The sequence below is a fragment of the Arvicanthis niloticus genome, chromosome 5, assembly GCF_011762505.2.
Source record: "Arvicanthis niloticus isolate mArvNil1 chromosome 5, mArvNil1.pat.X, whole genome shotgun sequence".
Taxonomy (NCBI): Eukaryota; Metazoa; Chordata; class Mammalia; order Rodentia; family Muridae; genus Arvicanthis; species Arvicanthis niloticus.
The window spans coordinates 47,002,510-47,018,911 of NC_047662.1; the positions used below are offsets into that span (position 1 = coordinate 47,002,510).

Genomic DNA, 16,402 nt, shown 5'->3' on the forward strand with positions numbered 1-16,402 from the left:
GCTTCAGTAAATGGTCTTGGGTCTAGTCACCTTATCTTACACACATACCTTGTTCTGAGTCAAACCCTTCATGACAATGAAAGAGAAACAGGGTTCATGATGCTCTGGGGGAGTCCAAACCATAGGAAGATCAGTTGCAATGCTTTTGGTTTTGCTTTTATGATTGATCAATTTTGCACAGGTTGAGTTTGTAACAGAATGAGTTACATTGTTATAAATGATCTCAAATCACACATTAACTTGGTTACCGGTTGGGTGACAGTTTGAGTTGTAAAGGCAAGCTTCAAACAGCATTTCTCAGAAAAACCATCCCCACAGTAGCACATTAGGAAGGTTGGTGGTCCAATTTTCACTCTGAGGTTGAAGGCCTGATAACCTGGAGGAAAGTGGGAGAACTTTTGTCTTGGAGCCCAAAGGTCAAAGAATCTAGAATCCTGGCATCCAAGAACAGGCAGGGGTGAGTGTGTTCTTCAGGGAAGATCAGAAGTTGAGTTTTGTTCTATTTAAACTCCCAGAGGATTGGATGGTTCTCACCCATCTGCAGACAAATTTTCAGTCCAGTAACTCTTGCACTTACCTGGTCTAGAAACACTCACTCTTATAGACCTACCCAGAAAGAATTATTTGCCAGTTCTTCAGGAAATTCTGTATCCAGTCAGCTGGCACCTAAATGAACCACCATATTGTTACCAGGGTTGTTAGGGTCAGAACTCAGTCCCAGGAATCCTAACAAGCTATGCTCAGCCACTCATCCATAATACATCATACAAAGAAATTACAGGAAAAGGTGGGGAAAGTGGAGTTATTCACTGTGGCCACACTAAGTAGGAAAACAAATAAATAGGTCTTGGGGCAGTTCTTCCCAACACACACACACACACAGAGAGAGAGAGAGAGAGAGAGAGAGAGAGAGAGAGAGAGAGAGAGAGAGAGAGAGAAGGGGGAGGGAGAGACAAAGAGACAGAGAAACAGACAGAGAAATATATAACACAGACAGAAACAGATAGACAGACAGACATACACACAGAGTGAGACAGAAACAGACAGACATACAGAGAGAGATAGAGATAGACAGAGAGACACAGAGACAGACAGAAACAGAGACAGAGACATACATACACACAGAGAGACACAGAGAGAGATAGACAGACACACACACACACACTTTCAGGATGCTGGTATGGGGTTTAAATTAAAATAGAAGGCAAGAGGTATACATTACTAAGCAACTGTGGTCAAGGTGTGATCATGCCCATCCTTACTGCCTCAGCTCCTGAGGACCCCAAAGGTGAACTGACAATCTGCCAGCACTGGGTGAAGTCTCTTTCTCAGAAACCAGTTCTTCCTCTGGCTGGCACTGGGCTTCAGCCCTCTCCTTCGCTCAGCGCAAGACTTTTTAAGAAATTTCAATTTCTTGGAGTCCATCACTTCAAGGAGTCTGGTACAAGTTTCCCTCCTTAGACTATCTTTGCTCATGCTGGGACAGAATAGAGTGACAGGGAGGTTCTCCATGCACCACATAGATGCTGTCATCCTATCTGATAGATAAACTGTTCCTGAGTGCATATATCACCACTTTCCATTCATATCTGTCCCAAATATCTCACGGAACCAAGTTCTGATATGTGTTCTGGTCAGCTTGTAAATACTGACATCCCATGTGCAGCACTACCCTGCTGACTGTCAGCAACATTTCAGGTTCCTTCTCTAATCAGTCTCCGTCTTTTGCCTTATATCTGCAAAATGGGTGTGTTTGTATTTCTTCAAATTTGTATTTTAAATCTGTTTTGTAAATTTTCTGATTATTTTGATTTAGAATAACTTTCATTTCTTCCAGGCCTGTATCTTTCAAATATAAGCCTAAACCCAGAAGTGATTTTGAAGAGTCAGATTTAAAACCACCTACTCTTGCAACAATTACAAACTATGAAGAAAGTAAATTAATAGGTAATGCTCTGTGTAATATAATTACTTCTCCTTTTATTTATTAATGAATGCTATTGTGATTTATTAATTAATCACTTCCTCTTCTGGTATCTTAACAATTTTTTATTTCTGTTGAAATAATTTGCATAACAAATAAATTTTTATAATTCACTGTATACACCCCCAAAGCATGTGTACACACACACACACACACACACACACACACACACACACACTATATTTAGATGTAATCTTACTTTATTGCCCAGACTGAACTTGAACTCCAGCTTCAAGAGATCTCTCTGGCTCATCTTTTCAGGTAACTGAGACTCCAAGCATACACTGTCACATCTGGTTAACAAATACATTTTGTTGTTGTTGTTGTTTTTTCGAGACAGGGTTTCTCTGTGTAGCCCTGGCTATTCTGGAACTCATTCTGTAGACCAGGTTGGCCTTGAACACAGAAATCCGCCTGCCTCTGCCTCCCAGGCGTATGCCACCATTGCCTGGCTCACAAATACATTTTTATGAATATATTTTATGTTGATATGGTTTTTCATTTCTTTCCTGGGGAGACATGAAGGAAAAGCAATTCACCTCTCCAGATAGGGCACCAACAGACCAAGAAAAAACAATTCCATCCAAGTCTAGCCTGATAAATCAAAAATTCACTCAGATTATTGCCACAGATGTATATGGGTGAGGGGTTACTTATAGGATCATGGTGACTATTGCCAGGATGCTCCTAGGAAGTCCCTCTCCCAGCAGCTACACTACTGAAGAGTCTATCCTTCAGTCAATCTTCCCACCGTCTGCATTTGGTGGTATCCCATTTTCCCAGACCCTGTGCGTCTTTGGATAGGGTTGGGAAGAGTAGTGAGGGTGGTGATTGGACTCTCACCAGAGAGCCCAGTGGCCCCACCCTCTGCCAGGAAGGCATGTTAATAGCTTTCTGCCATAGACCCACCTTTCATTGTATTGTCCTTATTTCCTTATACATAGAGGTCAGGATTTCCCATGTGTCACCACAGCACTTGCTGAGTCATGATGGCCAATGGTCATGTCACACCTAGAAGAAACACTGCCACCACAGAATTAGTTTCTTCATCTAGAAGGAAATGCCAGCTTTCCTTTTAACTCAACCCTAAGACTTTCATTGATTTTTTTTTTTTAAATAAAAGTCAATTATGAATCGTTTCTTTAATAGAAACATAGTTACAAGATTAGAAATTTCAGGACTCTATGGTTGGGGACCCCACATTTTATAGATGTTCCAAGGAGATGAGCTCTGTCCGTTACTTCTGTTTTTCTGTCATATTTAACCAGGTGATTACATTGTCATCAGCCTCCCTGACTAAAGCTTCTGTCTACACTCGGCCCCATGTTGCCTTACATCTGTGTTGTGCTCTGTAAATTTTTTAAAGATACACTCACTTATACACGCTGCCTTTGCCATCTCCATTCCTGCTTAAATATCAGCTCACTCCAATTGGGACCCCTCCCTCATGATTCTCAGTATTGCCAATGGCCCGGTGTTACTGCTAAATCCAAGCAACATTTTTCATTTTTGTTTTCTTCTACTACTCCAGGCTCAGTTCATTGGTCATTCCCTCCTTTTTAAAAACTCTCCACTTTAAGCTTTTGGGACTGTTGACACCAAACACACCTCTCATTCAAAAGAAGTAAAAAATGGTCTATTTTTGACCCAAATATGAGTTAGCATGGCTTAAGAACATGGATTCAGATTGCCCCAACTAAAATGCTCCAATATTGAAAATTTTGACATTATCATACTTAAGGAACAAAGCAAAATTGTAAACTAAGGTGTTTTCCAACTATATTGGTGGGAACCATAGATGGGCAGGTTACAGACAAGTGAGGGAATCTCAGCTAGGGTTTCACATGTTATCTGATAACTTCCTTACCTTTGGGGATGGTGGAATCTCGTGGTTAGCTAAGTTAACACATTTGGAAAAGTTTTACCCAGGATGTTTGGTCAAACAGAGATGTGGGCAGGGAATGGCTAGTGAATGTCTAACCAGAGCATCAGTGACTGTGTGTCTGTCACTGTGGGAGTCAAGAGCAAGGATTTGAATCTTGAAAGTTCATTTTTTGTAGCGAGTCAGCAATATCGGAAGCCACAGGGAATCTGCCTCAAGCCGACTCCTGCTAGTGTATTGTGTAGGGAACGGGGACAGAGGCTATTAATCATTTCAAAGTTTTGTCTTGAGTTTTAGGTTGGGAAGGCAGCCTTGTCCACGAGATTCATGGTGTTAGTACTTCTCTTATCGCTCCCTGCACCTTTTCCTCATTATCAGCTCTCTGTGCAGTGAGAAGCTTATATACACCTAAGGCTTCCAAGTCCTGCGTTTTTCCTGAGTCACACCATCCGGGCTATATCTACATTAAAGGTTAACTCAGAACAAACAAAGCATTAGCCAGTGTGCATGGCTGGGCTGCTTTCAATGCATGATATGAAGTGCAAATGTGTTCTCATACTAGAATATAAAGTACCCATATCTGACTCCTATCCTTTTCCTACTGTTAATAATAACAACTCATATTGGTTTCAAATGAAAAATGGCATCTGCGGCCAGGCATATAGTAGTTAGTTCAGCATCTGATCAGCAAGGGAAGCTGTGTAAGTCAGAGCACACTGACAACAGCAGACAGATATGCAGAGGAGTGGGAACAATGGGAAAGCCGGAAAGCTGCTCTGAGGCCAGGAAGGCTTAGCCAGGAGGTACAAGAGAGCAGGTCAATGTGAAGGTTCCCCTCTATTCTTAATGTCAGAGACAGTTTCATCAACTACTTTAGCTTTCTGTTCAGCCAACTAAGCTTTGCCTGTCAAGTCACAAGAGCATTATTTTACATTCTTTATGGTTACACGTCAGTAGCAAGCGATCTACTGTAGCCCATTCCCTAGGATTGCTTTCCTAACTTGACCTGATTTCTGTCCAATAGTCCCAACAGGCTTTTACCATAAATCAAGTCAGATGCTTAACTTGTGTGTAAGAGTCCTGAAGTGAGTGGTATTAGGAGCAATCACAGAGGTAGCCATCAGGGAATGAATGATCTATCTATGGTGTGATTTGTACTCAGAAAATAGTGTGTGGAAAATGTCTCTCTTTTATTTTTTTAACCCAGTAAGGTAGTTACTTTTTCCATTGCTGTGATAAAATATTCTGACAAAAACAACTTAAGAAAGGAATGGTTTACTTTAGCGCACAGTTCCAGGCTTACAGTCCATCACAGCAGAGATGCTTTGGTGGCGAGAGTGTAAGGCATCTAGTCATGTTGCATCTGTGGACAGAAGCAGAGAGAGATGAACATAAGCTTAGAATGTCCCTTTCCTCCATGTATATATACAGTTTAGGATCCCAGCCCAGGGACTGCCCATTCTTATGGTGGGTATTCCCACCTCGATTAACCTCCTCTAGACAATTCCACACAGTATACCTAGAGGCTCATATCCCATGTGATTCTAGATCCTGAAAGTTGACAACCGGTATCAATCATTATACCTGTAAATCAGATTGGCTTTCTAGGATAACCATCCCATGAGTCTTCCTAGCCCCTGGGGCTGTTCATGGGTACAGAATAGTAAGCTATTTTTACAATGGCAGGAGTCATTCCTCTAGCATCTTGTTGACTTGTGGCTTAGGACCTAGTGAAGGTGTCATTACATATCATAGTCTGCCCTTCACCAAACCAATGTAGTCTATAAAAATAACACTTGTTTTAGCAAGGGAGATGTGCTAATCTCAAGGCAAGCAGTCCCTCCTTTCAGTCACAATAGGTTCCCATAAGTATCAGTACAAGTTTTAATATTTCTAAGAATAATTTGGAAGACACTGGAGGTGTTTGAACACCTACAAAGGATGAAGAAACTATCCAAAATTTTGGGTATATTTTTGCCAAATATACTCATATGCATTTATCTTAGCTGTCCCCTGATTGGGGAAAGGCATATCTGTCACTACAGAAATTAAAGAGCAAGGATTTGAATCTTGAAAGTTAAACCAACCTTTAAAAGGTGTCAATACACATCAGCATGTGTATTTGAACTCTTCACTTTAGCATTTGAGTAAAAGTTGAGTTGCTAATCTTGGCACAGGTCATGACCTTGATTGTGTAAAATTTTTTTTCATTGAGGTCAGTCTTTGGGTTATTGTGAAGATAAACTATATGTCTGGCAGATGTTTTTTATATGACTTCAAATAACCCTAGTCCTGTAGTCCACAGTTTATTGTAATTAACCAGAGCATCTTTCCAAAAACAGACTCATGCAACTACTTAACAATTGGTCCCAGCAAGTAGGCCAGAAGGAATATTGTTCCTCTCATTTCTTGTCCTGTTGTCTTATGCAGATTCAGTAATTCTCCAGCATTCTTGTTAGCCTTAATTGTCAACTTGACTCAGCCATCTGAGAGATGACTCAGTTCAGAAACTGCTTAGATCAGATTGGTTTTGTGTGGATATGTCTATATTGGCTTGATTGCTGACTGATGCAGAAGGGTCCAGCCTGCTCTAAGCAAGCATTATTCTTTAAGCAGGTAATTGGTCCTAAGATGGATAAGAACGCTAGGTAAGCATAAGCCTGTGAGCAAGTCAGAGGGCAAGCCAGCAAGCAGCATTCTCCCGTGCTTCCTGCCCTGATTTTTCAATGATGAACGATGACCTGGAAGTGTAACAAACCCCTTCCTCATGTTGTATTTGGCCAGCCTTTTATCACAGCAACAGATCAAACCACGGCAAACAGCCACTAGCCTATTCTATGACAGAAGCAGAACTCTGAGGCTCAGCTTCAGACCAGACAAGCATGGGAATGAGCACCAGCCTGTGGTGAGCATTAGCAACTTCACAATCCACATTGCCTGCAGATCAGTTTCCTCTAGTGCTGTGAGTCGCAACTTGTGGGTCACCAGCCCTTAGGAAGTCCAACGACCCTTTCACAGGGGTCACCTAAGACTAGCAGAAAACACAGATATTTACACTACAGTTTACAACAGGGGCAAAATTACAGTCATGACATAGCAACAAAAATAATTGTGTGGTTGGCAGGGTCACCATAACATTAGGCACTGTATTAAAAGGTCCCAGCATTAGGAAGGTTAAGAACCACTGCTCCAGAGGAAGCTGTAGGTGGAACTGTTGGCCTTCTAGAAAAAAAAAATGTTCTCTATGCCTGCAGCTTAGAGATCCCTACCTGAGAGAGGAATTTGTGAGTCAAAACTGTGTCTCCTAAACCAGGCACGGTGGTACATGCCTCTAATTTCAGTGCTTGAGAGTTAGAGACAGCAAGATTCAGAATTCAAGGCCAGCCTTGGCTTTGAGCAAGTTTGAGGCCAGATTGGACTGCATAAGACCCTGCTTAAGAGAAAATGCACAGACACACACACACACACACACACACACACACACACCACCACCACCACCACCACCACCACCCACACAAACACACACACACATATACACACACATACACACACACCCCACACCACATACCACACACACACACATATACACACACTACACACACACCCCACACCACATACCACACACACACACACACACACACACACTTGGATACCTATCAGGAAGTTACAGCTAGATTTTGTGGTTTGACTGGAAGCAGGGCTGTGTGCTTTCCATACCTGAACATACTGTTTCTGCAGGTGGAGCTGAATGGTCAGGCTGGGACTAAGCTATTCTTTATGGCTAGAGGCTACCTGTCTTACACACTCTGACTCAATTTCTCATGGCCTGAGGTGATTAGATTACCCAACACTCTAGATCTACTACTCCAATCTCATTAATATTATAATTAGGCTCTGCACCTGAGACCATCTCTGGAAAGGTTAAGAATTTGAACGGCATTGTCCTGATGTGTTTTCCCCACTGCCTCTCTGGTCTTATGCAGTATAAGCCCTCTATCGGCCATCAGGATAGTGAGCAGGGTCTCTTGAATGCCAACCTAGAGACTAATGCAAGCAGTCTAACAGGGTCATACCAACAGGATTGCCCAGTATAATTCCAGTTTATAATGTCTGGTGTGAAAAGGGAGTATGTGCCTAGCAGTCACCAAGTAGCTGCCCAGTATTCCCCATGTCAAGGAAGGAGTGGGAGGGATAATCTTAGTAGGGATAGGTAGCATCCAATGAGAGTACCTTCAGGGCCCAAGAAGAGGACACCACTCCAGGCTCCCCTCATTTTCCTCCCTGTCTTCTTAGATTTCCCTGTTTACAGGAAAGCAGGTTCTGTGGCTAACTTTGCTTGGGCTGAGGGTCTTATCTCTGATAGTGCCATATCCATGCCAGCCCACCAGTGTCTGCTTCATCCTCCTCCTGACTGTAGCTTTTCCAAAACAACTCCGGCACTTCTATTTGTATCACTGATTTTCCTTCAGTCAAGACCAAAGCCTAATTGTGTGCTGCCACTAAGGCCTGAATATCAGGAATTTCTCTCCACATTCCTGCTCCCTTGCAGAGCAATTCTAAAATAGGTATAAGATATTTACATAGTTTAGAGATCCATTCAATAAACAAATTTCCCTAAAACCAAATGCACAGAGTGGCTCAAATTATATTATAATAATTTAAAATAATGTCTCCTTTTCTTTTTTATGTAGTCATAAGCAGAGTTGGGGTAACTTGCTAGAACAGACCCCAAAAAAGCTGTCACCAGAAATGGAGGCTGCCCCATCCATTCTAATAGTCCAAGTTCTGGAATACCCAGACAGAACACAGTAAAAAAAAAAAAAAAAAAGCTTTAAGTGGAGAAATAAGCCATATGCTAGGAAGAAGTAGAAACACAGCAGAAAGCAGAAACAGAAAGCACCTTTTAGGCAGAGGCAGACATGCCTTAGGCTGAAAATCAAAGCAGAAAGTCCCACAGTTTAATTTGCTATGTGAAGATGACAGACAGAGCCAGAGCCAGGAAAAGTGAAATCCCCAAATAGAATCATTTGGCGAATACTTGGAAGTTTTTCCAGTGCAGACTCCAGGACCTTCTAGTCTTAGGCAGGCTTTGGCTCTCTGAGGCAACTGAATGACTTACTGAAAGTCCTGAAGCTTTACCTCTGTGAGCCAAGTGTGGCTGGGATGCCAGGGGTTAGGGTGTCTGTCAGTACAGAAGCCAATGAACAGAGACAGGGACTTAATTTTTTTTGTTTGTTTGTTTGTTTTTGTTTGTTTGGTTTTTTTTGGTTTTTGGTTTTTGGGTTTTGGTTTTTGGTTTTTGGTTTTTCGAGACAGGGTTTCTCTGTGTAGCCCTGGCTGTCCTGGAACTCACTCTGTAGACCAAGCTGACCTCAAACTCAGAAATCTGCCTGCCTCTGCCTTCCAAGTGCTGGGATTAAAGGCATAGGAACTTAATTTTTAAAGCACTCAGAGAGCTGTCCATATGGTGGTGAGCCAGAAAAGCTGCCTTCCCCAGGCACCTCCTGCTAGCACATTTACAGAGGCCCAGAACAACGACAACTAGCCATTTCAGAGTCGGAGTCTGGGACTGGAGAGCTGGATCAGTGGTTAAAACTGCTTGCTGCTTTTGCAGAGAACCCAGGTTTGTCTCACAGAAACTATATGGCAGTTCACAATCATCTGTAACTCCAGGTACAGGAGAATCAGTGCCATCTTCTGGCCTCTACTGGCACCAGATACACAGATGGTATACACATGGTAAAAAAAAACACTCAGTCACATAAGATGAAAATACATAAATGTTCAAACTTTAGGCCTATCCTTCTGGTGAAGTGGTCAGCTTTGTCTCTGAGGTCCATGATACTTTCCCCATCATCTCATCATATTCTCTCTCTCTCTCTCTCTCTCTCTCTCTCTCTCTCTCTCTCTCTCTCTCTCTTTCCCACTTTCTCTCTCTCTCCCCCTTTCTCTCTTCCTCCCTCCCTCTTTCCCTCTCTCTCCATCTCCCTTCTCCTCTTTCCCTCTTCCTCTCTTTTCCTCTTTCTCCCCCTCTCTCTTTCCCTCATCCCTCCTCTCCTCTCTCTGTATAACAAGAGGTTCATGCACAGTCACATTTCCTCCAAGTGTCACTATCTACGTAACACTTAGGCTAATGGATTACTTAGAACAAAACATTAGTGTGCAATACTGGGCTACTGTGGTAGTCCAGATGAAAACAGCCCCATAGGCTCGTATAGTTGAATGTTTAGTCCTCAGTTGTTAGAATTGTTCGAGAAGGATTATGAGATGGAGCCTTGTTAAAGGAGGTGTGTCACTGGGAGTAGACTTCGAGGTTTCAAAAGACCATACATTCCTAGTTAGCATGCTCTCTCCCCTCCCCTCCCCTCCCCTCCCCTCCCCTCCCCTCTCCTCCCCTCCCCTCTCCTCCTACCTTCCTGTCTCCTTTTCTCTGCCCTCCTCCCCCTCCCCCTCTCTTACTTTTGGACAAGAATATAAGCTTTAAGCTACTACTCCAGTCCCATGCCTGCCTGCATGCATCAATGCCTGCTATCATGCTTCCCATCATGATGATCATGGACTCTAACTCTCTGAAATTGTAAGCCCAAAATAAATACTTTCTTTTATAAGTTGCCTTGGTTAAGCTTATCCCATCTTAGGGTTTCAAATATCATTTTTAAAAAAATCAGGGCTGATGAGAATGGCTTGATGGGTGAGGGCACTTTCCACACAAGCTTGGCACCCTGGGTTTGATCTCTGGAATCCTATAAAGGTAAAAGGCGAAAACCAACTTCATTAAAGTTGTCCTCCGACCTCCATATGCATGTTGTGGCGCGTGTAGCCCCCAACCCCCACACACTCCAAATGTACCATGGAAATGCTGATTTACACTTTTTATCTTCATGAATGTCAGATACCTCTCTTGAATGACATATTGGTGTCGCAGAGCTCACACAGGCATCTTAAATTCAGTGCCTAGAACAAGACACCTGATTCCCTAGCTTCACCATAAGTGCTAACCGCTTTCCCATCCTCTTCCTCCAGCATTCTCAACACAGCACACTGGACTGATAATGCATATATGAAGCTTACGAGTCACCTCTGATTTCTTGTTTTTCCCATTCTCAAAGTCCGGCCCATCAGCAAGTCCTGTCCACACTAGTCCATCCTGAGTTCAGTCTTTTCCCTGTTTCCACTGCTGCCATCCAACCATCCTCACCTCTTATTTATAAGTACTTGCTTACCTCCTAGTATGACTTCTCTCCTTGTCTCCATCTTCCCAACTACACAACTATACCCAACAAAGATGCAAATAGCACTAAAATTTTCACATAGTAGCTACCCTTTCTAGGTGTCCTCTTTGCTTTCTGTGGCTGTGATAAAACATCATGATTAAAAGCATCTTGGGGGAGTGTGACAGTTTGAATAAGAATGTCCCTGCAGTTTGCGTATTTGACCACATTGTTTGGGGGACTTTTAAGAGGTGCAGCCTCATTGGAGGAAGTATGTCACTAGGGGTGGGCTTGAGAATTTAAACATTCACACCATTTTAAGTTTGCTCTCTCTGCTTCGTGCTGTGGCTCAAGCTTGGCTTCCAGGTCTTGCCACTATGCTTGCAGCTTACTGCCATGCCTTTGCCAAGCATTACTTACTCTTAGCCCTCTGGAACTGTAAGCCTTAGTCAACTTTTCTAATCTATAAGTTGCCTTGCTTTGGTCTTGGTGTTTTATCAGAGCAACAGAAAAGTAACTAATACATGGATAGAAGTGTTCATTTATCTTGTCCTTCCGTGTCACCAGCCATCACTGAAGAAAGTCAGGGCAGGAACTCAAGCAGGGACCTTATGGCAGGAACTAAGGAGAGGTCATGGAGGAATGCTGCTTGCTCCTCATGCTCACAAAATTGTCAAAGAACAAAATTTATTCATAAAAGACCTTGCAATTGTTATCATAAAAATATTTCACCCTAACATTTTAGTGACTTTCCCAAATAGAGCTATTACTAACTACCTGACCCTCCGTGATAACATCAGAGGTTTCTAACCTATTTGCTTTTTGTGCCATCTTCCTGTTCTTTGAAAAGGTGGTTAGCATCCCATCCTGAAGCCTCGTCACTGGCTTCTCACCCCCAACCCCTTCCTATGGAATGCAAAGGCACTGAATGTCCTGAACTTTGCCAATACTTTGAGCATCACTCACTGATTCTTAAACTACCTCTTCTCCAGCCTCCCTCAGCACAACCTCTAGATTTCCTCTCTGCCTAGATCTGTTCACACTGCATTCACCCTTTAGGGCTTTCTGTTGGTTTTCTGTGTTATCAACTAAAATGAGTGTATATTACTAGGGGGTGATCCCAGTTCAGAGCCTAGTATCAGTGCCTACCATACGTTAATTGAATAAACACCAGACTCCATGTTGTTTGAGATATCTACTGTATTATTCAGTCATCAAAGCAGTCATACCATGAATGATAATTACTAATATTTGAAACTAACAGATGGGGCATAAAGGTCAGCAAGGTTAACTTTTCAAGGGTTTGGTTCAAGAGCAGGTTTATCTAAATCTAAGTTTGGGATATTTGTCACATAATATGCTTATATTAAGAAAATCTATTCTAACTCTTCCATTGGGAACCCCATGACAGGAGCTGAAGGGGTTTGCAGCCCAATGGGGAGAGCAATAATACCAATGAACCAGAGCTCCCAGGGTCTAAACCAACAGCCTTGGAGCACAAAGAGAGGGACCCATGGCTCCAGCTGTATATGTAGGGAGGATGGCCTTGTAGGGCATAGGTGGGAGAAGAGGTCCTTGGTCCTGTGAAGGCTGGATGCCCCAGTGTGGGGTAATTCAAGGGTGGGAAATGGGAGTGGGTGAGTGGGTGCACATCCTCATAGAAGCAGGAGGAGGGGGGATGGGATAGGTGTGTCTGCAGAGGGAATGGGGAAAGGGGATAACATCTGAAATAAAAATAAAATATTCAATAAAAATTAATGTTTAGAAAGAGAAAATCTATAATAATCTAAATGAATAGCATCCATAGTTACCAAAGGGGAAGTGTGGGATTGGGAGAATATTATTGTTTTCCAAGGTTTACTAAAGATTATTTTTATCACTTAAAGAAAATTTTTGAATAACATGTATGTTTCTATTTTATTTAGAAATTCTTTTTTCAAGAAAATAAAATTGTATTGTATAATAATACATATTTAAAGATTATATTCTATCATTTAAGACATCAGTATTACAGTAAATAATTTCAGAGCCTGGTGAAATGGCTCAGTGGGTAAAGATGCCTGCTGCCAAGCCTGATGACCTGAGTTCAATCCCTGGGATCCACATGTTAGAAGAAACAGACTCCCACAGGTCCTCTGAAGTTTATACATGTTCTGTTTCAACATGCACCCTCACACATGTACAAAAACAAAAACAAATAAATGTGATGAAAAAGTCAAGGGAGTCATTTTGGAATAGATTTCTCTCTACCAATGTAAAAACATTGCATACGTAAGCAAACGGGATGATTAAAGTACACGGCTAAAACATTTACTAGTAGTAGAGAAACTAAAGCAGTTTTTTTAAAAAAATCACTTTGTGCATGTTTGGATTTCCTTAGAACACAAAAAAGAAAACCTGAAATCAAGACCTATGTCTCTCCGTTATCTTAAGGATAAAGATGAGGTAAGTGTAATTTACATATCTGTGACTTTAACAGTTATTTACGCGAGTTCAATAACTTCATGTCTCTATGTATCACAACTCAAGTGATGTTTAGAATCCCAAAGTATAAGGATGCCAAGCAATTTCATCTGATATTTATAAATTCTTATATATGAAGACATTAAATTATGCATAAGATAAAGCTGTGGACATCTACTTTTCTTAAATTTATAATATAAACATTTCTTAAATTTATAATATAAACACATGAACCTGTTCATCTTTTCATGTACAGCTCAGAAAATTGTTTTGAGCGAGCTATGATTAGATTATACCATTATGCTAAGTTCCAAGAATAGGTCACAATAAACCGTTCACTGAGGGGCTCCTGCTGCACTCTGAAACCTCTCTGTCTCAGACATTGAGCATGTACCTGGCCACTGTTCAGCGGGTCAGACCTAGGGGACTAGAGAGGTAAGAAAATATGTGAGGGTAAGCTACTTTAGAGTCCTTTAAGTGCATATTGACTTGCTATTCACTGATTATTACTGACATGTACAAATGAAGCTATGTATGCTTAATGATCATCATTAGTAACCAATTTTTTCCCCTCTTGGGAGGCAGTACTGGGAATTGAGCCTAGGGTCTCATGTGTTCTAGGCAAGTCTTCAACCACTGAGCTATTCCCTCAAGCCATATACCTATTATTTTTGTTTCATACTCCTTAATTTTACAAATTAAAAAAGCATTAATGAGATCCACTCCCCAGCTTATAGGTTTATGCTTATGTTTAAATCCTTGCTTAATAAAAACTTCCCAAGAAAAGTTTAACATCACAATTTTCTCATCATAATAATTTACTAGCATATCAGTTAAAATAGGCAAAATTTTAATTATTAAAATTAAGCAGGACCTCTCTTCATTAGTATTGTTCTACATTGACTTGACAATATACCTAATGTTTTCATTTCTTTTCCTATAACTATCATAAAAATACCCTGACAAAACCAACTTAAGAGAAAGGGGTTTATTCTGTCTCACAGCTCCATAGTGTCACTGTGGGGGGAGACAAGGCAGGGACGACATGGCAGCAGGACAGGAGGCTGGCTGCTCTCATTGAATCTGCTTTCAAGAAACAGCATGAACATAAAGCCTGCACCACCTTCAGTGAAGCTCAAACTCCTGAAGGTTCCACAGATCTCCCAAACAGTACCAGCTGCTGGGTGAAGCCTGAGCCCATGGAAATATTTCCAATTTACATCACAGCAACTAGAAATGACAATTTTACCTCAAAGTGTTCTATTTCATGCTCAGTGGACCATGTCTTAAACTCAGACACTTAAGTATGGATCGCCACAGAGTCCAGAAGAGGCTGTCAGATTCCCTAGACACCTATGAATCACCAACTATAGGTGCTGGGAACTGTCTCCTGCAAGAACAGTATGCACTTTAAACCACTGAGCCATCTCACCAGCTCCTCGATGGGCTTTGAAGTGACTCAATATGGTACTTAGAACAATAATTCCCCAGAGTTTTTGGTTAGATAAGCAATGGTGACATTGAGTAAAATTACATTAATTTTGATTATTATAGTGTCATTCACTATGAAGAGAATAGTTTATTTCCCCTAGGACTTCTTCATTGGGATGTATTGTAGCATTTCTAAATATGTAAAAAATTTAATTTTCCAGATATATAACAATGTTTGATATCTAATTTAACTCTATGTTTAAGCAAAGAACATATTCTGTGGCATTTTAACCCTTCTAGACTTCTATTAAGATCTGTTGAGGTTATATATTTAAGAATACTTTTATGTTGATAAAACACGGCCTCATGTAAGAACTAAATATCTGGGGCTTTTCATATGTACATGATACTTTCAATGTCAGACCATATGCTAAGCCCTTCAACAAGTTCCCGCCCAGTTTGAGCTTCTGCTCTGACTTCCCTAAGTGATGAATGGACTGTGCTGTGAAATTGTAAGCTGAAATAACCCCTTTCTTCCCCAAGATGCTTTGGATCATGGTGTTTTTATAAGAGAAATAGAAACCCTAGCTGAGATTGCTTTTTATTTTTTAAATCTAAGTATTAGATATTTACCTGAGAGTTGCTTTTAATTAGAAAAACTAGTTTACTAAAATTTAATGTAATCATTATAATGAGTAATGGTTCAGCCTATTCTTTTATTTTTTTTGTTGGTCTCCTGATTAGTTACATTTCTTGTTTCTGAAATAAGCAAATTAAGGAAAAAAGGGTTTGTGTGGGTCCATGGTTTGAGGAAACGCAGTTCATCACCATGAGGAAGGCTTGGCAAGAGAGACTTTCCCAGACCTGAGCAAATCTGTGAATAGAGCAAGGGCTGGAAACAGGACCAGCCTAGGGGCCTCATCCCACAGTGACTCAGTTCTTTCAGCTAGGCCTCACCTCTTAAAGGTTCCACAACATCCCCAAAAGTGAACCACCAGTTGGGAACCAATTTTGAAACAAGTATGTCCATAGAGAACACTAAATCTAAACCTTAACTGCATCCAATCCAGTCTCAAATATCGAATCCAGTCTTATAGTTCTAACGCAGTCCAAAAGTCTAAAGTTTTTCAGAGACTCAAAGCAACTCTTGAACTGTGTGCCCTTGCTCACAACATACAATGGTATAGGGCAAAACTTCCTATCACAAATACAGCAGGAAGATAGCAAGAAATCATGATCAAAGTAAGACTGACACTCAGCAGAGTAAACATGAAACCTTGTAGCTCCAGGTCTGCCCTCTGGAGTTCTCGCTGTCTTGGGGTAGCCTTGTCTTCAGCTCTATTACCAGTGGCACATATAGCCTCTCTTTTTGCCCACCCAGTGCCCACAGCTTGCCTCAGTAAACATCTTTTGTGTCTGGTATCTCATATA

The 16,402-nt window shown here is 41.3% G+C and overlaps 1 protein-coding gene across 2 annotated transcripts in view; it reads left to right on the top strand.

Annotated features, from left to right (window-relative positions):
• The window catches only part of C5H1orf141 (chromosome 5 C1orf141 homolog), a 61,179-nt gene that overhangs the window by 16,494 nt on the left and 28,283 nt on the right, over positions 1–16,402 (top strand). For both annotated transcript variants that reach the window (XM_034503763.2, XM_034503762.2), the window contains exons 4-5: positions 1,838–1,947; positions 13,458–13,522. In XM_034503763.2, coding sequence (XP_034359654.1) covers positions 1,838–1,947; positions 13,458–13,522 — 175 coding nt within the window. The remainder of the gene's footprint in view (positions 1–1,837; positions 1,948–13,457; positions 13,523–16,402) is intronic.